This window comes from Bubalus kerabau, chromosome 4 (genome assembly GCF_029407905.1).
Source record: "Bubalus kerabau isolate K-KA32 ecotype Philippines breed swamp buffalo chromosome 4, PCC_UOA_SB_1v2, whole genome shotgun sequence".
NCBI lineage: Eukaryota > Metazoa > Chordata > Mammalia > Artiodactyla > Bovidae > Bubalus > Bubalus kerabau.
Window position 1 is genome coordinate 5,877,542 of NC_073627.1, and position 21,975 is coordinate 5,899,516.

General features: G+C 56.6%; 1 protein-coding gene across 2 annotated transcripts; it reads right to left on the reverse strand.

Moving 5' to 3' along the window:
- Positions 1-914: 914 nt before the first annotated feature.
- Positions 915-21,680, reverse strand: CDC42EP4 (CDC42 effector protein 4). Of its 2 annotated transcripts, none has more exons than XM_055575031.1 (2): positions 21,522-21,680; positions 915-3,777 (listed from the first exon to the last, which is right to left on the reverse strand). In XM_055575031.1, the coding sequence occupies exon 2, from the start codon at positions 3,432-3,434 to the stop codon at positions 2,388-2,390; it is 1,047 nt and encodes a 348-aa protein (XP_055431006.1). In that variant the 5' UTR covers positions 3,435-3,777; positions 21,522-21,680; the 3' UTR covers positions 915-2,387. The 2 variants fall into 2 exon arrangements, with proteins under 2 accessions (XP_055431006.1, XP_055431007.1); XM_055575032.1 differs by lacking the exon at positions 21,522-21,680 and adding an exon at positions 20,556-21,504.
- Between the last annotated feature and the right edge of the window lie 295 nt (positions 21,681-21,975).

Below are 21,975 nucleotides of genomic sequence, written 5' to 3' on the forward strand. Positions count from 1 at the left end.
GGGATCCCAGGGTCCCACTCGGGGCTGACACACCCCGGCTTCACTTCCCCAAGTCACGAAGCTTCGAGGAGCGTGGAAAGGGTTTCCAATCAGTCCTGCTGAGTCTGCCACTTGGTGACTTTCGCGAAGGTGGCCCCGTGGCCTCTGGAGCACGTCTCTTCTATAAAATGGGGACACCAGAGTCTGCCTCCCAGGCCAGGAGACTGAAAGGAGACCACACCCCGTAAGGTGATCCGCCAGGTCAGATAGGGAAAGGGAGGGAGTGTAGGGTGGCCTCTTTGCTGACTTGGCTTGTGTGTCTCGGTGCTGACAACTCCCACGCGGCCCAGGCACCTCCCTGGGTTTAGGAACAACTTGGTCAACACCACGGCTCGGTCGCTCAGTCGTGTCTGACTCTTTGTGACCCCATGGACTGTATGTAACCCGCCGGGCTCCTCTGTCCATGGGATTCTCCAGGCCAGAATACTGGAGTGGGTTGCCACACCCTCCTCCAGGGGATCTTCCAAACACAGGGATCGAACCCAGTTCATTGCAGGTGGATTCTTCACTGTCTGAGCCAGCAGGGAAGTCCTGAGAGCAGCAGGATTCCCATTTAACAGACAAGCAGAACGAGGTACAGAGCAGCACAGTGACTAAGTGCCCAGGGAACCCAGCCGGTAAGTGGCAGCTCAGACACCAAATCCCAGAGCCCCCCAGGGCCTGCCTGGGCAGATGGGCACACAAGGCCGAATCCTTCCAGAAGCTGGAGAACTGTGCAGGAGGGGCAGGCCCCCAAGACAGAGAGAGAAGCCACCTCAGGCCCCTGAGAGCCGTGGGGGCTCAGGCAGCCACAGGTCCCCAATGTGCACCCTATCTGCCCTCCCCCACATCCTGAAATAACCCCAACTCCAAAAGCAGAGACAGAACACCGGGCATGCCGTAGAGCCTTTTATTTTCATGTTTCCTTGCTCTTTTAACATTTTCATGGAAAAAAAATATACAGTTTAGAATCTGGAACTGACCACGGTCTAGATGGGTGTCAAGGGCAGCTGGTGGGGGGGCAGGGGGCTGCTCGACTGGAAACCAGGGAGCACCTGAGGGCACTCACTCCATTCAAAAAGTCTGCCTCCGCCCTGGCTGGGTCCCGTGCTGGTTCTGTCTCTGTCACCCTCCCTCCCTTGGCTACAAGGGCACGCGGGGAGGTGAGTCAGCTTGAACTCTGGAGGTTCACACCCAAGCTCAAGGACACAGGGAAATCCGAATTTCAGAACGAAAACCACTAACTTTTTAGTCTAAGCATGTGCCAAATAAGTCACGGGGCATACTTAACACTAAAAGAGTATCCTCTGCACGCCTGAGTTTCTAATTTAACTCAGCATTCTGTTTTTCCTTTTGTTGCTAACTCTGGCAACACTCTGCCCTCGGGGCTGTTGACTCAGAGGTGGGAAGGGGGTTCCCTGGACAGAGGCTTGAGAGAGGAAGGGGAAGTAGTCAGTCCGGGGCTGGGGGAGGGGGAAGGAACAACCCAATTCAAAGAAAGCTTTTATACCCCGCCCCCGCCCCCGCCCCCCCAGGAATGACAGCTCTTTTAATAATCATTTTCCAGAAATTTTCTACACTGGCTGCCTGCCCAGTTGTTAATAGCTATGGGGGAGGGGGCCAGAGACAGACACACACAGAGCACCCCCTCCCACCCCATACAGCTCTAAATAAAGTTTGGAAGCACTTAGTATAAACGTCTTTTTCTAAAAGGGTTCGTCTTCCTCCCGGTGGCAGGTCTACAAACACCGCTCCGGGTATTGCTTTAGAAAGATTTAAACACAAGAGCCAACAGACCCAGAGGGACAGAGTCAGGGCTGCGGCCTGGCCTCGTGTCATCCTGGAAGGCCCCTCTTGATTGAAAATTCAAGCCGCCCGGAGCCTTCCTTCCGTTCTGCATCCTGTTCTCGTCCCCGGAAGGGGTCGCGTTTAGTGTACACTTTAGGTCCGCTTGGCCTCCAAGGGGTTCCCCGTTGCAGATGACCTGGCACAACATTTATTCTGATGGCCACTGCTGGGACAAAAGAGGCGAGTCAGCTGTCCTCAGTCCTGGTGCCCCCGGCTGCCCTGTTATCGCCACACGTGGCAGGGACTCGGGCTGCCAGCGAGCATCCAATGGAGGCCTGGGGGCGAGGAGAGCTGATGCCTGCTGCAAGCACGCAGCCCCGTCCTAGGAGCTCTGGGGCAGGGCAGGGTGTGCAAAAAAAAAAAAAGTCAAGCACCCAAGCCAGATGCAAGTCCTCCTGGGCCCCCAGGCTCCGCCCTCACCTCTCAACCATGAGGCCCAGGGTCAAAGCCTTGGCTGCCTCCTCGGTGTGGCTGGGGGCAGGGAGGGGACCACGCCCAAAGACCCCCACCCCCGGGCCGCCTCACACTCGGATCTCGTCTTCCTCCTCCTCGTCCATAAAGGAGAACTCGGGGTCCGGCGGCTGTGCAGGGAGAGCGGCCGGGGCGCGTTCCGGCCCCCGGAAGGCCGGGCTGCGCTCCTCCAGGACGCCCGACGTGCAGCTAGACAGCGAGCTGCTGTCCCGTGTGGTGTGGCTGCCCGCACTGCGGGCCGAGCCAGGGCTGGGGGCTGCCGCCGCCGCCCAGCCCTCATCCTGCAGGGCGCGGGAGGGCACGTCTGGGCCCCCCTCACCTTCCTGCCCTGCCGCTCGGGGCTCCGGGGCCGGGATGGCGGCTGGGTCCCCGTCGCCATGGTAACCGCCGTCATCCGGTGCCCCCTCCGGCTCCCACTCACCCCCTTTGTCCATGACGCTGAGCACATCGCCCAGCATGGAAGGCCCCAGGTCGATGTGGAAGGACATGATGGACTCGGCATGCTTCAGCCCGAAGCTGGCCTTGGGCACCATGGGCAGATCCGCTAGGTCCCCGAAGGCCTGCTCCTCCAGGAGTGGGTCTGGGGAGTGCGGGGCGGCGGCCCCGTTCCGCCGAGGTGCCGCCTCCTCCAGGCTGCCCTCTGCGCTGGCCTTCTTCACGGGGCTGGACGACAGGCTCTTGGGCAGCTTGCTGGAGCCCTTCTCTGCGGCCTCTTTCTCGTTCAGCTGCGGCAGGGACATGGCGTTCTTGACGAAGAGGGCCGAGTCCCGCAGGGAGCCCAGCACGTCCCGCTGCTCCCTGTCGCTCCGGGTCACCGACTGGGACCGCTTGCTGGCCCGGAACTTGCGGGACAGGAGGCTGCGCTTAGAGGACGAGGAGGAGGAGGACGGGGCCTGCTCATCCACAGACTCGCCGTCCAGCTCCCCGGCCTTGCTGTTGAGGAAGGAGGTGTCCCCGAAGGCGTCCCCCGCCCGGCCCACGTGCATGGTGTGGCGGAAGTCGCCCAGCGGGGCGCTGATCATCTCGGCCGTGAGGTCCACCCGCGAGCGGCGCTTGGAGTGCACCGAGCTGGACACCAGCTGCTTGAGGATGGGCATCTTGCTGGGGTGGAGGACGCAGGGGGGCCCTCCCAAGGCAGCAGGTGGATCGGGGGTCAGAGGTGAAATCCAGCGGAGGTGGATGGGGGGGCGGGGTCAGAGGTGAAATCCGGCGGAGGTGGATGGGGGGGCGGGGTCAGAGGTGACGTCTGGCGGAGGTGGATCAGGGGGTCGGAGGTGGATTGGGGATCAGAGGTGAAGTCCGACAAAGGTGGATAGGGGGTCAGAGGTGAAGTCCGGCGGAGGTGGATCCGGGGGGATCAGAGGTGAAGTCCGGCGGAGGTGGATCGCGAGTCAGAGGTGAAGTCGGGCGGCCGGAAGGGGCAATGAGGAAATCACAGGGCTGCAAGAAGAACACAGCAGGGCAAGGGTTAACCCAGCTGTCTGCCCAGCACCAGAGCCCATCCAACCCAGGGGCGGCCATTTACACCTCCTCGCTCCCACCCAAGTAAGAAAGTGTGAAATAAGCCAGCGATCAATTTCAGAACCCTGCCAGCTCCCTCCTGCACAGGCACTGGGGCTAAGCCAGCCCTCTTTGGAGTTCAGGTAGCCACTGACACGCCTGTGCTGACGCTAGAGAGAGAGCCGCTCTGTCGTCTAAAGGACTGTGTCTCCCCCCACCCCACCAGGATGCCCCCACCCCACCAGGATGCTGCCAGCTAGCCGGGGAGGTGCAACGGGCAGGCAGCAGACTAGGGAGGGACTGGACTACTGCAAACAACCAGTCTGGAGACAGGCTGTAAATTCTTCCTGCTGGCTGATCTCAATCCCTGTGCAGTTAGTGGACACCTCAGCCTGAGTCACAGTCCTAAGAGAAGGAGTAGGACAGGACAGGCCCCAGGGAGGCAGGGCAGACACCTCCATGGACCTGGGCAGCCTGGCTCTCTCTCTGAATCAGAATGAGGGTGGGGCCACGGGGATCCACAGAACCAGCTCCCCAGCCCTCTGGTTCTCGCTGGGTGTCCCAGAAGTGAGAACCCTGCCTGCCGCACCTGCTCTGTGGGGCCCTGAGCTTTGCCAAGGGTCCACCTTCTGCCCACCTCTCAGGGACCAAGACTGGGAAATGCCGTTTCTTTAATCATTAGGGGTGCACAGGGCGGTAGGAACTAGACAACTGCATACACCCCCAACCCCCAGGATGTTTAACCTGAACCAAAGAACATCCTCGGGGAGCCTAGGAAAGCCTCTGAAAGCTTGTACCCCCAGCCACGCGACTCCCGGCAAGGACCAAGGTGAAGTCCGATGCTGAAGTCAAACCAGCCCCAAAGGCTAAACCCAGCAGCCCAGGGCTGAGCAGAGCGGGGAGAGGTGGGTTGCCAGAGGCAACACAGGACGCCCCACAGTGTTTCCTCCTCACTCTTGATGCTGCCCCAGGCTAGCCGCCACATCCCACCTGGCCCTGCTTCCCCTTCCCCCATCCTTCACCTTCTGGCTAAAACAGCCCACCCAAGACCCCCCAGCACAGACCCCCCTATCTGGTGCCCCGTCCCTACCTCCCTCCTCGCCTGTCCCTGAGCCCTGCAGTCTGCCCCGGCCCTGAGCTTCTGTCTCCTGGACTCCGAACCAGACACACCCCTGCTGGAACACTGGTCCCCTGGCTCACCCAGCATCCTCAGGGCTCAGCTGAGATGTCACTTCTTCCAGGAAACCTGCTTTAGCCCAGTGAGACCCCCGGCCTCCTGGTCCCCCAGCCCCCGCGCTGCAGATGGCCCTGGCCCCAGCAGGCGCTGGCTGTGTCGTTCTACAGCTGTGGCTGGACTGTCATCTCCCCACCCGACCATGAGCTTCCGGAGGGTTGCAACAGGCCCGTCGCCACCGAAGCCCGTCCGGCGGTTCTCGGCACAGTCGGTCTCCAAACACCTGTTGAAATGCCACCACCCACCCCAGTCTCTGGGTTGCTGCCTTTCTGCCTTCCCGAGCCCAAGGACAATGTCACCTCAGCCTACAGCTCTGGGGCTCCAGGCCTGACCTTTCCATGCCCTCTCACCCCCCACCCCCCGAAGTGCTCCTTCCTTGTTCCTTGTCCTGCTGCGGACACCCAGCCTGATGGTTCCCCTGCTAGCTCGTGCCCCCCCACCCCACCCCCAGGCAGTCTCAGTGCTCGTCACTCCAGCCAACAAAGTTCTCCGGAGCCGGCAGGCAGCAGGAGCCAGGCACCAGGGCTCACCTGCCACACGGGTGACGTGGGCTGGCAGAGTCAGGTGAGAATGTCTCTGAAAGGCCTTGAGGTGACCCCCCTCCTCACCAGACCCTTAGGAAAATTCGCTTCCGCCACCCCTAACCTCACCCCTCCCTAAACCCTGGGATCTGACCTCTAAACTATTAGACGTGGAGCCGCTAGACCAGGTTTAGACAAGTGTTTTCCATGAAGGTCTAGACAGCAAAGATTTTCAGCTGTACGGCAGTTATGGTCTTGGTCTCAGCTACTCAAATCTGTCTTTGCAGTGGTAGGAAAGCAGCAGTAGGCTGTATGTAAACAAATGGGCGTGGCTGTGTCCCAATAAAACTTTATTTATAAAAACAAGTGGTGGGCCAGATTTGGGCCACAGTTTGCTGCTGCCTACACTAGACACAGGGCCATCCCTTCCACATTTATCCAGCAGAGAGTCACCGTATGTGACCCTTGGGGGCAGCCATGGGGTCTCAGGCCAACTTTAGAGAAAACTCTTTGGCTAACCGAGAGGAGAGAGGAGTGTGTCAGCTTCAGAACTGTTCACATTGAAGGAAATCAAATCAGGTCTCTAAGGCACTCTGGATACTAGAGGATCCCCCAGGCTTCCGCTGCCATCAGGGCAGTAAGGCAAGAAGAGAAGGTGAGGGTCTGTGTCCTCAACCTGCCTGCAGCTCAGCTTCTGCCTCTGGTCACAGGAGCCTCGGCTCTCAGCACAACTGCTTCATTTTCTGGATGAGAAAACAGGCTCACTGAAGTGAAGTGACTTATCCAGATTTAAGTGCCAAAGGGCAGAGCTGGGCTGGAAGCCGGTCTCCTGCGCCAGGCCTCTTTCTGCTCCACGCCAGGCCTCTTTCTGGCCTTTGGTGGGTAGTGCTTCCGGTTAGGGAGCATTTCCAATTCCCTTCCCCGACTGCTGGCTGGAGAAAGTACCTGTCATACCGCACAGATGCTGACCCTGCCAACACCTGGAGCCCGAGAGTCCTCGGTGGTGGGGGCTCATCCTGCTCCTGTAGGCCGTCTGGCCGCACCCCTGGCCTCTACCTGCCAGATGCCAGCAGCACCCCTTCCCCAGCTATGACCGTGACAACCAAAGCCTCTCTGGACGGGCCAAGTGTCCCCCGATGGTGGGGGGCGGGAGCACCTGGGTTGAGAATCCCAGTCCTGGAGTGAGAATGTGTATGCATGCTCAAGCAGGAAAAAAAAAAAAAAAGAGGGAAGGAGGAACAGGGGAGGGAACAAAAGGATCCGAGTTGTGGGATCTGTGACGGGAACCTCCAGAGTTGCGTAAGGGTCTCAAGCTAACAGCAGGAATCCCCAGGCCCAGGGAACAACGTCAGGCGCTGCGGTTTCCCTGAGCTCAAGCGCTTGTTAGAGAGAACGGAAAGGAAACCGCAGGCCCTGCTGCCCAGGACTCAGCCGGGATGGTGCGGACCCCCGTGGCCCCCTGCAGGGGACAGGAGTTGCGGCCATCGTGGCACCAGGACAGGAGGGTCCGCACCATCCTATCACCCTCTGTCGGGACATTCTCAAGGGGAGAGCTAGAGGTCAGGGTTCGAGAGGCCGGCAGGGAGATCCCTAGGCTCCTGCACAGCCCCGCACCCCAGGAAGGCAGGGCAGGTCTGGCCAGAGCTTATCTGCCACCCCTGGTCTCACTCCCTGGGGGTGGGGACGAGGCTTTGTGGCTCGTGAGAAACCAAACCATCTCTGACCTCCAGCATGAGAACGCCCCAAGTCCTGAGAGCGGGGGCCTAGGTGGAGTCACCCACTGGGCGCCCTGCCCAGCAAGGAGGACCCGCAGGACCCAGCAGCCCTGGGGCCCTACAGCTGCAGCTGCAGCACTAGTCAGAGTCCGCTTACTGGGCTGTTTCAAATCTCTGGTCTCACGGCACCCTCATTACACTGTCAGCCTAAACTCTGAACAGGGAGCCACTTGGGGGTGAAAAGGTGAAACTCTGGGGATAGGAACAAGCAGGTGGTCTGCACCAGGTTGGGGGGGCGATGCTGAGTGCCACCCAGAAGGGGACTGTGCCCAAGGGCACTGTGGCCTCAGGAGGGGGCTCTGCTAAGCCCTGTGACTCAGCTCAGGGGAAGTGGCTAAAATAGGCAGCCACTCCCCATGGCACACCCTGGGCGGGGCGCCCCCACCCCCCTCCTCACCCCGGAAGCCACATCCCACTTTCCTGGCCGAGCAAGGGAAAACAGAGCTGCATCTTGTCTCTCTCCCTGACACCCTCGCCTCCTCTGGAATCCGATCCCTCTCCTCTTGGCCTTCTGAGCACAGGGCATTCCTCTACAGCAGGGTGAGGAGCCTTCCTTGTGAGGCCAGGCCAGGCCCCTGGTTGGATCGACTCTAACCACACCTTCCCTCATCCTCGCTGGCAGGCTGTCCAGAGCGCACTGCCCCCCTTCGTCACTAGCCCAGTGGCTTCCAGACGGACCTGAGCTCCTCCGGGGCAGCCGGACAGGCCTCCCAGTGTGCAGCTGGCCTGTAAGCTCACCCAGTACACGGAGGACTCACACTTCCATGCCCACGGCCACAGCCACCGGCCCCCTCCAGCATTTCTGCTTCTAACCACCCAGGCCATCCCCAAGCAACGTGGCTGGACAGAAGGGGGCATTCGAGCTCAGTCGTGCCTCGGGTTGGATACAAGAAGCTTTTTCAGGCAGAGAGGAGGGGAAGCAGGAATTCAGGGCAAAGAGGATGGGTGCTTGGACAAGGCTAGGTCGTGGAGATGGATGGGGCCAGGATGAGGGTGTGACGACGGAGCTGGACGGGGTGGGGTGTGCTAGGGTTAGGACACATCCAGGTTTGGAAGTGGAGACCCCAGGGCCTGAGCATCCCGATGGGGGAGGAGACGGAGGACAGACTCCCAGGGGAGCTGGAGCCCAGCTTGGGGGGGTCTCAACTGGTAGGCCAGGGACTTTTCCCTGGGGGGTGCAATCAACGCTGTCACCGGGAAGAAGCTGACTTTGCAGAACGGGGGTGGGGGGGGGCGGTGGCGGCGTTGTGCTGAGAACATCAGACAGCTGGAAGAACATGCTGCAGGGGATTGTGCAAGAAACGCAGGGGCCAGGGGGGGCCACGGGCGCCCCGAGGCTCTGTCGCTTTCTGAAATGCTCACCCGCATTATCCTGAGAGGATAAGGAGTCCCAGAGAAAGTGGAAGACTGCTTTATTCCAACAGCCGGCCGGCGGCAGAGGGAATGGCCGGCGGCAGAGGGAATGGACGAGACTTTGGGAGCTTTGATGCCCGTTGCTACACAGAGCAGGAGGGACTTGGGCGGGGCCGTGGAGTCACTTTGGCTTCCTTGAGTGTATCTGGAAGCTTTTCGTCCCTTCACTGACACTGCCAGCAGCCCTCTCTATTTGAAAGTCTGCTGCTGGCACCAGGATGTTAAGAAGCCCTGTCTTAAAATAATTTGAGCCTGAATGGCCACAATTAAATTAAGGGAAGAAAAACAAAAAAGAGCCCAGGATGGAAACATGAAATATCATTATTATAACTCCTGTACCACTTGTGTATCTGTGGAGCGACCATACTCTCGGAGATGAAGAGACTAAATTAAGAGATTTGCCCTGGGGTCGTGGACAGAAGCCAGGGCTTTATTCCCACAGCCCGGCTCCGATCCCTAAAATAGTGATGCATGACCCCGAGTGTGGGGACCTCAGCACATGAAAGCACGGAGCCTGTAATCTCTATACACATGCACACAGATACATATTTTATAGATTATAAATGAGGCTACTGTCAATCCATGGATCAATTAATAGGTTTGAGTTTTCCTTAAAAAAAAAAAAAAAAAAAAAAAAAGGCAAAATACGACATAGTAGTTCTGGTGTTTTTCTTCCCACATCTCGGTGGGTTTTTTCATTTTTTTGGTTACAAAAAATATATATATATTTTGGCCATGCCACATAGCATGTGGGATCTTCATTGTCCAACCAGGAATCGAACCCACACCCCCGCACTGAGTCTTAACTGCTGGACCACCAGGGAAGTCCCTCAGTGGATTCTGTGTGCGCTCCTGGGGGTGGTGCTACAGGATGGTACCTGCAATGTCACGTGACGCCCACAGAGCCATCCACAATGCCTTCAACTTCAGAGATTCCCAAGACTGAGAGGGGAAGGACAGCCCAGAGATGATCCCATCCAGGGGCCTTGACTGGGCTATTGGGCTGGAGAAGAGTACTTGCCCAAGGCCACCGAGCTGGTGGTGGATGCAGGGCGTGCTGATGCCCAGGCCCCCGTCTCCCAGTCTTGATAGGTCCTCGCAGATAACACGGGCTCTGACTCACTCCAGGCATGGCGCTAGACCTTCTGGAGTCTGTTACCATCTTGCTGGCACTGAGCCGGGAAAGGGGAAGAGGAGGACTTCCCTCCCACGGAACAACAGGTACCAGGTGCCACCAGGCAGGGAGGGAGGTACAAAACCCCAGCCCAGGAGCTGCTCAGAGTCAAAATGACCCCAGGACGGGATGGTCTTGGGGCATTGGCAATTATGGCAGTTTCCTTAAACACTTAACTTTAAATCCAGAAGCATCCAGGAGCCCCCACATCGGGAAACGCACCCTCTGGAACTATTTCAGAGCAGAAAAAAGTCCCCAACACAGATAGCCACTGACGCCTCATTCATAATATCAAGAGACTGGAAACAGCCTAATACCCAGCAATAAGAAAATGGTTGAGAAAACAAGGACATGTTAACCCAACAGATTATCCTTCAAGCACAACAAGCGGGGTCTATGAAGACCACACAGGACATGGAAAACTGATCACCAAACGACATTGAGCAGAAGGAGAAAAAGGCAGAACTTAGACTTGTTTACATGCAGTGATCACAGACGACACACACACACACACATTCTCGAAGAAAGGCAAAAGGGCAGGCAGAGAAATTAAAGGAGTGATGTCAGGCTGGAGAGGAAAATGGGCTTTTGTTAAAAAAAAAAGTTTCCTTTAATGTGGCAGTGCTGTTTTGATAATAATAATAGTAAAAATCCCAAAGCATCAAAGGCTTAAGGAAAAAATTTTAATTTCCAAACCAGCTTTAAACTATCAGATTCTCAGGCTCCCGCAGCTGCAGCCCATACAAGGTGCTGGGTGGGGGATGGGAGGGGAAGGGCAAGGGCGTGGGGCTCAGGCCACATACTCTCAAATCAAACGATCAAAAAATCTCTGATGTCTGTCCTCTTTCTCTCTCCCCCACCCTTAATCCGCACCTCCCCCAGAAGGACAAGTTTATCACAAGTTTATCATGTCCTCGTTTTAAGTTGCCTGGGAGGACAGAGTGGGCAGCCTATTAAACCCGGTGGCAGGGGAAATGGGGAGCTTAGGACCCACCCCCTGCCCCCAAGAACCTGCTTTCCAACAAAGAGCAATTCAGAAATGACAACCTCCACCTCCCACCTGGGAGACTGGCCAATTTCCAGTGACACGGAAGCCTGGAGCTGGAGGCCAGCCTCCCACAGCAGCCATTCCCCAGTGGTACCCTGGGCAGGGGGCGGTTTGGTCCCTGCTGCTTCCACAGCCCCAGCTCGGGTCTCCTGATGGCTACCAGAGAGCAGAGGGGACGCGAAGAGGCGGGGTCACCCAAGGACACGGGGAGGACACCCCAGGGCCCCAGCCACTGGCCGACCACCAGCAATGCAGAAATAGGCATGCCGTCAGCAGTTCGCATACACCGGGTGCCTGCTGTGTGCCAGGCAGTGTGTGGCGGCATCATTAAACGTAGGCCCCTGGCCCCGCGTGCGGGGTGTTGCAATTGCCCCCATTGCTCAGGAGAGAGAAACCGAGGCTCGGATGGAGTGAAAGCCCTCATGCTCTCTCTCAGCTACTAAATGGCGCTTTGAGCCCGTTTCTGGCAGACCTTGGGACACAGCCTCCTGCTTATTCACATGTCCGCAGCTGAGAATGTGCTCACGGCCAGAGAGATGGCGATAGGGTGGGATTAGGCAGGCTGTTTATCTCAGACTCACTTAACGGACACCCCCATCAGCCATCTGCTCCCAGGGTTGGTTCAAACGGGCCCCTCCTTACTCCGGATCTCATCTCCGCTTCCTGCTCTGAGGACCCTCCCTGGGAGGTGAGAGGTGGGGAGGACCCCCCTGAAGTAGAAGCCAGGACTCGCCCAGCAGAGTCAAGAGTGGGCCCAGCACAAAGCCCCACTTCAAGTGTTTCTCATGCCTGTCCCTGTTTCAATCTCCAGCTTGTGTTTCTTGGTGGTTCCCAGTTGCCAGAAAGGAAGACCAAGACCTGGACCCCATCCCTGTCCTGAAACCTCCCAGGCTGGGTGCCTGGCGCTGGCTCCACCCTCCCTGCCTCTCCGAGTCAATCTAGACCTTGGGTTCATTGGCCCAAGGGAGCTATAAGTCCCGTTTCCTGGAGATCAACATCCTCTGGCGGATAGATTCTTCCGGGAAGGAAGGGAAAGTGAACAAAGCCCCAATTTCACTACAAGCTTTCCGAGGCAGCGAGCAGCCACCGCCCAGTCTCCAGACATCCCTGGGGGAGGGGGAGGCAGGAGAGGAGTACCACTGGGGAGGGGGATGAACTGGCTCCAGGTAATCAGGACACTTGGGTGGAGCACAGACCCTAAGGACCCCACTGTCTGCTGCCCCTCCAGGTGTTACTACATAACGTGGGCCCACACTGCCCAATACAGCAGTCCCCAGCCCGGTGGCCATGGGGCGCTTGAAATGTGCACCCCAAATGGAGTCCAGGTTGAAATGTCCAAGTTAACCTGTGCTCAAGGGTAAAGTAGACACTGGACTTCAAAGACTTAGCATCAAAAAAGAGAGTGCAAATTAGCTCATTTTCCACAGTGATCGCATGTTAGAATTGATCTTTTCAAATGATACTATTTTAAAATATTGTCAAATGATATATTAGAAAAGGATAATATTTGGAATATACTGAGTTAAAGAAAATGGTCGTTGCACCTCTTCATACTTTTTCAGATGCATCTATTTAAACTGTAAATTATATACTAGATTTGCAGGCTACCTCTCTGCGATAGTGCCGATTTAGATGTTTTTCTCCGCCCCTCCCCCCGCTTTTTTCAAAATACAAGCAGCACTTTCCAGGGCAGAGGGATGAATAAAGCCAACCACTGTTCGCATTTGAGTGAAAATGGTTACATGTTCATAAATACCGCTACATTATCTTAAAGTCCTACTGGCCTCAGCTTCACATCCAGCAGCCGCTGAAGAATGCTAGGCTGTTGCCGTTTCCTTCCAGCGCTGTAACAAGCAGCCTTCCAGGTCCATTTCCGGAGGATACATACCGATAAGTGAGTAAAATTACTTTTGTTTCTCTTGTTCCCTTGTTCTCCAGGAGGTTTTTACCAAGTTACAGTTTCACCAGCATAGAGGATGACGCTGTCCAATACCAGGCATTATGGTGTCCTCAGTTGAAAACAACAAAACCATGATCACCACCATCTTAGTAAACTTATAATTTGCATTTTCATTTTTCCCATTACTAAAGAGGGAGGGCATTTTAGAAAATATTTCTCTAATGAATTGCTTGTGGAAGCCATTTTACCCAATTTTGGGGCCGTGGGGGGGAGGGGTCCTTCATCTTTTCCAATGGATTTGTATGACTTTAAATCTTAAAGCGCTTAGGAATGTTGACTATACTTTGCAAATATTTCTCAAGTGTATCATATGCCTGCCTACAATATGGTGATTTTGTTGTTCTCTTTTCCATGGAGTGCTCATTAGTTTTTACATGGTTAAATCTGTTTTATAATTTCTGGCTCTAAAACCATGAAGCAAAGACCTTCCCCACTCCCAAATTTTATGAAAACATTCACTTCTTCTAAAACTACCAGGTAATGTAATAATGAAAAATTACTCATGGAGATAAAAATACTAGTAAAGGAAATACAAAGATGTCTGTGGCTTGAAACTGAGGGTCATTTAAAAATAGATAAAAAATTAAAATATAACCAAGTTAGTTACTGATTCTGTATAAAACTGGTATAAACTATGAGTAAAGGATCAGATGCTACCTTCATCAGATATAGATATAGACACCACCACCCACGGTTTCTCTGGACTTCCTTTCCTGCTTTTTTAGTTCAGTTCAGTTGCTCAGTCGTGTCCGACTCTTTGGGACCCCATGGACTGCAGCACGCCAGGCCTCCCTGTCCATCACCAACTCCCGGAGCTTGCTCAAACTCATGCCCAATGAGTTGGTGACGCCATCCAGCCATCTCATCCCCTGTCGTCCCCTTCTCCTCCTGCCCTCAATCTTTCCCAGCATCAGGGTCTTTTCAAATGAGTCAGTTCTTTACATCCTGCTTACTGGTCTCTGTTTATTCCAAAACCAGGTCCACACTATCAGCTCTGTGAAATACGTTTTGAGTATTCAGTAGGATAATATCCCTACGTTAAGTTTTTTTCCTGAAAACTCTTTGGCTTTTCTAATGCAGTTAGTCTTCCCGAAGGACTTGAGACACATTTTATTAAGTTCCAAAAGAAGTCCTGATGGAATTACATTGGGATTGACAGCAAACAATGTTAATTTGGGGAAAGTTGATGTTATCACAACATCATGTCTTCATATCCATTTATTCAAGTCTTTTAGACATTCTCCATTAAATTCTGTGGTTTTTTCTTCCTACAAGTCTGACACACGTCTTGTGTTTACTCTGAATTATTTTATGGTCTTTCATTGTGAATGGGTTTTATATCCAGCCCCTTTCATGTAGCTGTATCTTCTGACTGGTGGTAGCTGGTATATGGGAAAGCTGCAATTTTAAACTTTATATCTATTTAATGTCTACCCTACTAAGCTTGTACTGTCTTTACACACCCTAATCAACCATATGATTAAATCTTTTGAGCTTTGCAAGTGGACCAACCCAGCATCTGCAACTAATAATAATTCTGCCTCCTCCATTCCTCATTCTTATCTTGTTAAATGTGCTACAATTGCCAACATGATGTTGACGACTGCTAGTGACAAGCGGGCGCACGGTTCCTGGCATTTACAGCGCCATCCTAAACCCAAGTCATCCAGCACAGTAGCCCCCACTCACATCAGGCTGTCGAGGGCTTGAAATGCGGCGAGTGCCACCAAGGAACTGAGTTTTTACCTCTTCTTCCATTTTAATGATTTTAAATGAAAAACTGATGCTTGATTCAGTTATTGGAAAACCTGGTGATGGACAGGGAGGCCTGGCGTGCTGCGATTCATGGGGTCGCACAGAGTCGGACGCGACTGAGCGACTGAACTGAACTGAAGTATGTTGAAAACACCTTGAGGGTGTGAATCTACTTTTTCAACTGTAAACCCCAAATCTGAGGGGGCATTTATGCAATTTAGCATCCCAACTGACGTGTGCTACAGGTGTGAAATACTGGAGAAGGAAACAGCAACCTGCTCCAGTATTCCTGCCTGGAAAATCCCGTGGACAGAGGAGGCTGGCAGGCTACAGTCCACGGGGTTGCAAAAGAGTCAGATACAACTTAGCGATTAAACAAACAACACGTGTAAGATACACAACGGACTTTGAAGACCTCGTATAAAAAAACAATGTAAAATATCTTGTTGATATTTTTTATGATTACATGGTGAAATGACAGTATTTTGAACATACTGGCTTAAATATAACATTAAAATTGATTTCACCAGGGCACTTCCCTGATGGTCTGGTGGTTAAGACTCTGAGCTTCCAATGCAGGCGTGTGAGTTCAGTCCCTGGTTGGGAAACTGGAGCCCCATGTGCTACACAGCACAGCCAAAAAATTAAAACAAAATAAAAATGTATTTCATCAGTCTGTAGTTTTTAAAATGTAGCTACTGGGAAACTCAAAATTTCTTTATGTGCCTGGCATTATATTCCTATTGATGATGCTGTTTTAGAGGTATTTCCATTAATCATGATACTCACCACTGGATTCATAAAGATATTCTCAACCATCTTAGAGATTTATAGTTCTTACAGTTTTAGGAAAACTATACCAGTCACTTAGCCTGAGTTGTGGGAAAACGCACTGCAGTTTCGATAATTAACTTACTCTTTGATTGCCAAAAACTACAATGGCCAGTTTGGCTTAAAGATTAGGAAATGATACCTTAGACCCTATCGTGGACCTCAGATGGATATGCGCCCCCGGGACCATAGGTCATGGAGGAAGTATGAGAAAGCAAATGGAGATCACAATACCTTTGCCTTATACCAAGCTGGCTGCTTTATCTTGTTTAAGCTTCCCTTTTGGAGGGGCAAGTAAGAACACCATCCTAAGCATTTGAAAGACCCTAAGTACTCTTCCCAACAATCCCATGGAGTTACCGGCATCATTCCCATCTTACAGATGAGAAAACTGAGGCTGAGAGTTAAATGCTTCCCCTGAGTCACATAGCTAAGGACAAAGCTGTCCAAGTCTGCCTGATTCTGAACCCTGGGCTTTTCCGACTTGACCATAACGTATATCATGGGCGTGCTCTAAGCATCGCTGGGGGTGCTGGACTCAAATCTGACGAAGGTTATGGATGCATGAGCACCCACCAGACAACCACTTTGCACAGAATTTCAGGTTAAAATATCCCAAGTCCAAGCTCCTCACTCCCCACCACTCCAGGGAAAAGACAAGACAAATACAGACCACAGCCGCCCCCCACCCCAGGAGGTCCACGGTGTTGGGCAACCATGCTCCTCCTGGGCTGGGGATGGGCCATTCTCTCTCCACCCTGCTCCCTCTTCATCCCAGAAGCCTATGCCTTGGGCCAGAGGAAGGAGAGCAGGAGAGCCGGCAGGGAAGGCCTGGCATGGAGGGAGAAGGGCCCTGCCCCATCACTAACCAGGAGTTACAGCCGCTCAGGAAGGAAAGGAGTGAGCCCTGACCTGGGAGTGAGAGGAAGCGGCAGCTCTGGAGCCAAGCCTAGAGGAGCCAGCGGCTCAAGGGCAACTTCACTTGTTTACCCCTCTTCCTGGAGGGGTGGGGGTGGGTGTCGGTGTGTGTGGGTGTCTGTGTCTGTTTCCCCAGCCACCCAGCTCTCATCACAGGGGGAAGAAGCTGGAGGAGGGGAGGAAAAGGAGTGCCTGCAGGGGGCCCCATGCTCCTCCCTCCTGCCCAGGGCCTCAGAAGGAAAGGGCTGGGCTTGAAATCAGATCGGGCCTGATCTTGTTTGGTTTCACTTGGCGTCTCCTAAGAGCAGAGTGCTCAGTTGAGGAGTGGGGCATCAAAGGACACCCCGGGTCTCCAGAGGGAGCCAGGTGGATCAGGTCCGGCTCTAGAGCAGGCTGGTGAATTTCCACCTTGACTCTGTGGGATGGAGTGTGCAGCCTGGGGGACCCTGGAGCCAGACTCCCCGGTGACCTGCTGGCTCGGCCACACCGGGCAAGTTACTTGTGCCTCAGTGTCCTTATTAGCTTACAAAGCGACTGATAACACCACGTACTCCCTAGCACTGCTGTGAAGATGAAATCAGCTAACACAGGTAAAGCCCTTCACGAGGACTCATAAGGGGTAAGCACTCCCCCGTCTGTTGTGAAAATGATGCTATAATGTGTTCTTTTTCAGTAGGTGCCCCATCTCTACACCTTGAAAGGTAGAATTCCAGCATCCCCTGGGACTCTCTGCCAATGGTCACTCCCCAAGCTCAAAGAGGACACATACCTTCAGTGTCTGTCACCCAAGGGCTCCTATCCAAAAGGCCCCAGGGCTGACCCCTTGCACAGTCCTTGGGGGCCCCAGGATGAATTGTCACAGGGTTGGGGTATCCTCGGGGCTCCCAAGCCCAGCTGTGGACTGCCTAGCCCAGACCAGCAGGGCGATCACGCAGCCCCTGGGCTTGGTCTTCTTCCCCATGTGCCTTCCCTTCTCTCTTCTTTACCTTTTAACCTTTAACAGGAGGAGCCTGGCTTTTCTCAGATGGGACTTCAGCTCTTTCTGATTTCAGTTCAATACGGGGGATAAGGCCCTCCCGTTCCTCCATAAGATGTAGGTTAGTGAACTTAGAAATCGGGGGGGCCAGATACCAGAAGCAAATAATGGTTGATTATCAATATGATTAACTCCCAGTTAGGACCTAACCCGGTCCTCATCAGAGGTGTCCACACACGGTACTGCCAGCCCTGAAGCGGTTCTTCTGTATCCCCTCTGGCTCTCCATTCCCACCATCTGACTGAGACTTCAACCCCAAGGGCAGGGGGAACACAGGAGCTCCTCTTGACGTCTCAGTGAGCCAAGGACAATGTTCTGAGGAACGGAGAAGGGCTGCAGGGAGTGGAAACCTGAGTGTGGAGAGGAAGGAGGGGCAGGGAGCAGACACATGAACACAGAGCCCGGCTTCACTGTCACGGATCTGAAGCTGGGGTCTGCAGACCAAGTCCAGTTACCCCCAAAAGCTGCCTGGATGCAGGTATAAGAACCCTGAGATGCTCCCAGGGAGGCTAGAGGCTGTCCTGGCGGACATCGTCTGCCACCCTGCTGGCCAGGGGAGGAGACGGTGGTCAGAGTGGCCCTGGCTGGGCAAGAGATGCTGTCCCTGAGGTCAGCCCCAGGGCTCCTTCTTGTCCCAGCTCTGCGGCTTCTCAGATGGCCTCAACCCCGGGGATGAAGGAATGAGAGGGAAATGCCAGCAGTTTTTTATGGGCTGGGTAACCCCAAACTGGGCTCACCTGACCAGAAAAGGAGACCCTTTCTAGCTTGGGAGGCTGAGTGGGGGCCACCAGAGCCCCTGCTCCTGGCAAGGGGGGTTCTGGACGTCAGTGCTGCCTCCCTGGCCTGGAGCCCCGGGCTGCAAGCTGGTGGTGCCCAGGGAGAGACTCCGATAGAGTTCCTGGAAGGAAGCCCAAGGCTCCTTGTATTTTAAGCTAGAGTATCAGGGACTCAGTGAGTGGGAATGCCGGATCCTTCAGGGCTCGACTTCCTCCTCGGCACCCCGTGAGCAAAGGGCCATGTCCAGTTGCCGCATGAGTCCCTCCCAGCAGGATCCCACCCTCCCCGAGTCCCCAGAGGTGCTGGCCCCGAGGACACTCTGCCCACGGGTCCAGGGCTCAGTTCCCTTTCCCAAGGTTGCAGAAAGGCCTCCAGCACATAGGTCAGGAGATCGAGGCTCTCACAGCTTCCAGGGCCAGATTGCTCAACTCCTCTCCCTCCGCCCCCAAGCGTATCTCTGGCATCAACCCAGATCCTGTTCCTCCAAGGGACGGGCTCCTCCCTCCCCCTACAGGGACAGGATCCTTTGAGCATGTGGAAGCTCCAGCCACTGGAGCCACTGCCTGACAGCAAGTCTGGCCTCTGAGGCCTCCGTCCCAGCTTGGTCCCACCTTCCTGCTCAGAGGAGAGGGGGCAGGGGAGAGGGCGAAGGGCGGCCTGCTGCAAGCACCTTGCCCGCCACACCTGGGCACAGCCTGTCCTGGCTGCAGTAATCAATCAGCCATTCCAAAGGTGGAGGCGGCGAGAAGCCCTGAGCCAGAGCCAGCCAGAGGTCCTACCAAAGGCTCCTGAGGGTAAAGAAGGGTCTAGGGTCCTTCTCCGGGGGTCAACGTCCGCCCAATCCCCCCCCAACCCCACTTCTCAGACAACAGTCTCGGCCTGGGGCTCCCCGGTCTCCAGTCCTGTGAGGGCTGGACTGTCAGGTTCCACGAGGCAACAGGACCAAAGTCGGTTGGATGTGTCCCTACATGGGATTGGGGTGAGTATCGGTGAGTGCGTGGGTGGGAGAGAGAAATGAGAGGGAAATGGAAGAGGAGTCAAGAGAAAGGTGGACATCCCAGAAAAAGATGGAAAGAATCCTCAAAGTCGAGGCCTGAGCTAGGGAGCATCTCACGAGCACATGGTCACCCATGAGCTGGAGCTCCAGGAACTCAGGGAGACGGCAAAGCGGCCGGCGGAGACCCCAAACCCCAGGCTCATCTCATCACACGGATGCCCTCCCAGTCCCTGCAGGGTCCCCAGGATCCCTGGGAAGACCAGGAGACACTGCCCAGGGGTCTCCCAAGGTTCACCAAACCCCCATTTGTGGGAAGGAGCAGCTGTCCCCAGGGAGTGGAGGGGCAAAGTCCAAGTTCAGAGGACATAAACCACAGTAATCGGCTGGTCACACGGGCACCTCACACCGGGCAGCTGATGAAAGCTGGGGCCCACAGGAACCGCCCCGCCCCCAGACTCACACAGGGTCCTGGCTACCCCCCAGGGATGGCACCTCCCTTGTCCCAAGTCCTCAGCGGGTGTCCCATTACTGCCTCTGGAGCCCTGGGGCCACCTAGAGGCTTGGCTAAGCCCAGGCCTGGTCCAGCAAACTCCCCTTTTCTGGGGGAAACCCACAGCTCAGCTTCCCCCTTCCTTTGTGCCCTGTTCTTTGTTCTCTTAAAATTCAGTCCATCCTGCCGGGGGGTCCCCTCCTCCACCTCGGCCTTGGAAAGGGGCGGAGGGAGTAGGGAGTTATTAGAAACCCAGACTGTGCAAAGAAGTTGCGTTGCTGGAGGCCCTCCTGTAACCGGGCCCCTCATTGTTTACGCGGGCTGGATGGCGGAGCTTGCTCTGGTCCAGATGGCCGCTGGAGGGGGCGGTCAGGAAGAGGGAGATACCCACCCCCCCACCAACCTCCACCGGCACCTAACCTCCCCAGGAGAGGAGCAGAGGGCTTCACACAGCTCAGGGACCCTTGCCCGCCATTCAGCTGCTCAGCTAAAGGGGCAGAGAACAGGCACCGGGGACGCAGCCCAGGGCCGTGGGAGCCTGTCAGATCGCAAGCGTGACAAGAAAACAGAAAGCATTGTATTTCCCCTTCGTTCTCCCGGGGAGAAAAAGAAAACTTCCCAGGCGCAGGCTACGGCGTCGCGTCGGGAAACGAGGAATCTGGTTTGAGTTAGCCGAGAGCACCCCTCCCCCAGACACACACACACACGCCCCGGCCCGTCCTCCCCCGGGAAGCCCGCCGGCCCCCTCTCCGATTCCCGCCCAGCTCCCCCGGCGGCCCGGACACTCACCCGCGGCGGCCCGGCGCGCAGAGCGGCTCACCCGGGACGCGCCCGGGGCTGGTGGGGGGCAGTTCTGTGCCCCCGGACGGAGGGCGCTCCGGGGAGGGGGCGGAGCTACAGACGGCCGATCCCGCTCCACTGCCCCTAGCTGGTGATTAAATCATTAACCGGCAGCTCCCGGCTCCAGGCCAGGCCCGGAGCGCTCGGCCGTGTTCCGCGTGCGGCCACGGGCCGGGCTCAGAAGCGGCCCCACCCGGCCGATCGGCGCCGCGGCTGCACCCCCAGCCTCGGCCTCCCGGTCTCCCGAGAAGGCGGGCGCGCGGGGTGGGGCGGGGCGAGCCGGGGAGGGAGGGTGTGGGGCGGGAGGAGGGTTTGTTCGCTCGGCCGTTCCCTCCCGGGCGGCTCGTCGCCCCTCTCCGCGCGGCGCGGTGACACGGGGCGGCGTGTGCTGCGGCGAGTGTACCAGGGCGAGTGTGCACGCCTTTGCCACTACGCGCGAGCGACCGGGTTCTGATTCACGAACTCTGCACACACGCCCCCCTCGGGGGCACCGCGCGTCGCCGAAGGCTGTGCTCCCGCCCCAGCGTCACCCACCCGGGCGAAGGGGTGGACCGTTCAAAGCCGGGTGGTCCCCCGTCTCCAACCCCCGAGCAGAGCCCGGATCCGACCAGCTAAGCCCAGTCTGGGGAGGAGAAATCGACCGCCACCACCTCCCTCCCCAGCCCGGATCTGCTTGGACACCAGTGCGTGGCCCCGGGCCCCAGCCTGACCACCCGGGGGCGGGCGCTGGAGTGGGGACACCCGGCCGCGCTCCCCGCCCCGCCGCCCCTATCGCGGCTTTTCCAACCCCCTCCGCCCCCTTGGTCGGGGGCGGTGGGGAATCGAGGTCCCCACACCGAGCCCACCCAGGCCCCGCAGGGCGCCGGGGGGCTGTCGCGGCCAAGGGCCGGGTGGTGGGGGGGACCCGTCGCCTACCTGGGTCCCCAGAGACGAGAGCGCCAGGCCGGCGCAGCTGCGGGCTCAGCTCCGTGGGCTCGGCGAGGCGCCGGGGCTGGCGGCCCATGTCCGCTCGGCATCGGTTTGCCTCTGGCTCTCGGGCTCGGGGCTGGGAGCCGCTCGGACACTCCCCTCCCGGGCTCCGCCCGCGCCCCCCCGCGCTGATGTCACCGCGCCGCCGCAGCCAATGGCTGCTGCGAACCGCGGCCGGGCCGCCCGGCCTCCTCGGTTCAAATCGCAGAGCCGGAGCCTCCGGGAACGGCATGTGCCGTGGTTCCGGCCGGTGGGGTCCCGGCGCGCCCCCGCCTGGCTGCGCTCCGGCCTTGACCGCCTCACCTGGGGCCTGGGGGTCAGGGGCGCGACGCCCCTCGGGGGTCTAGCGCGAGCTCCTCCGGCGGCTCCTCCGGGCTCGGAGCGGAGACGGGACCCGATA

Bases quoted from the DNA above. Each gene is read 5' to 3' on its own strand.
- CDC42EP4 (XM_055575031.1), bottom strand. From the start codon at position 3,434: ATGCCCATCCTCAAGCAGCTGGTGTCCAGCTCGGTGCACTCCAAGCGC.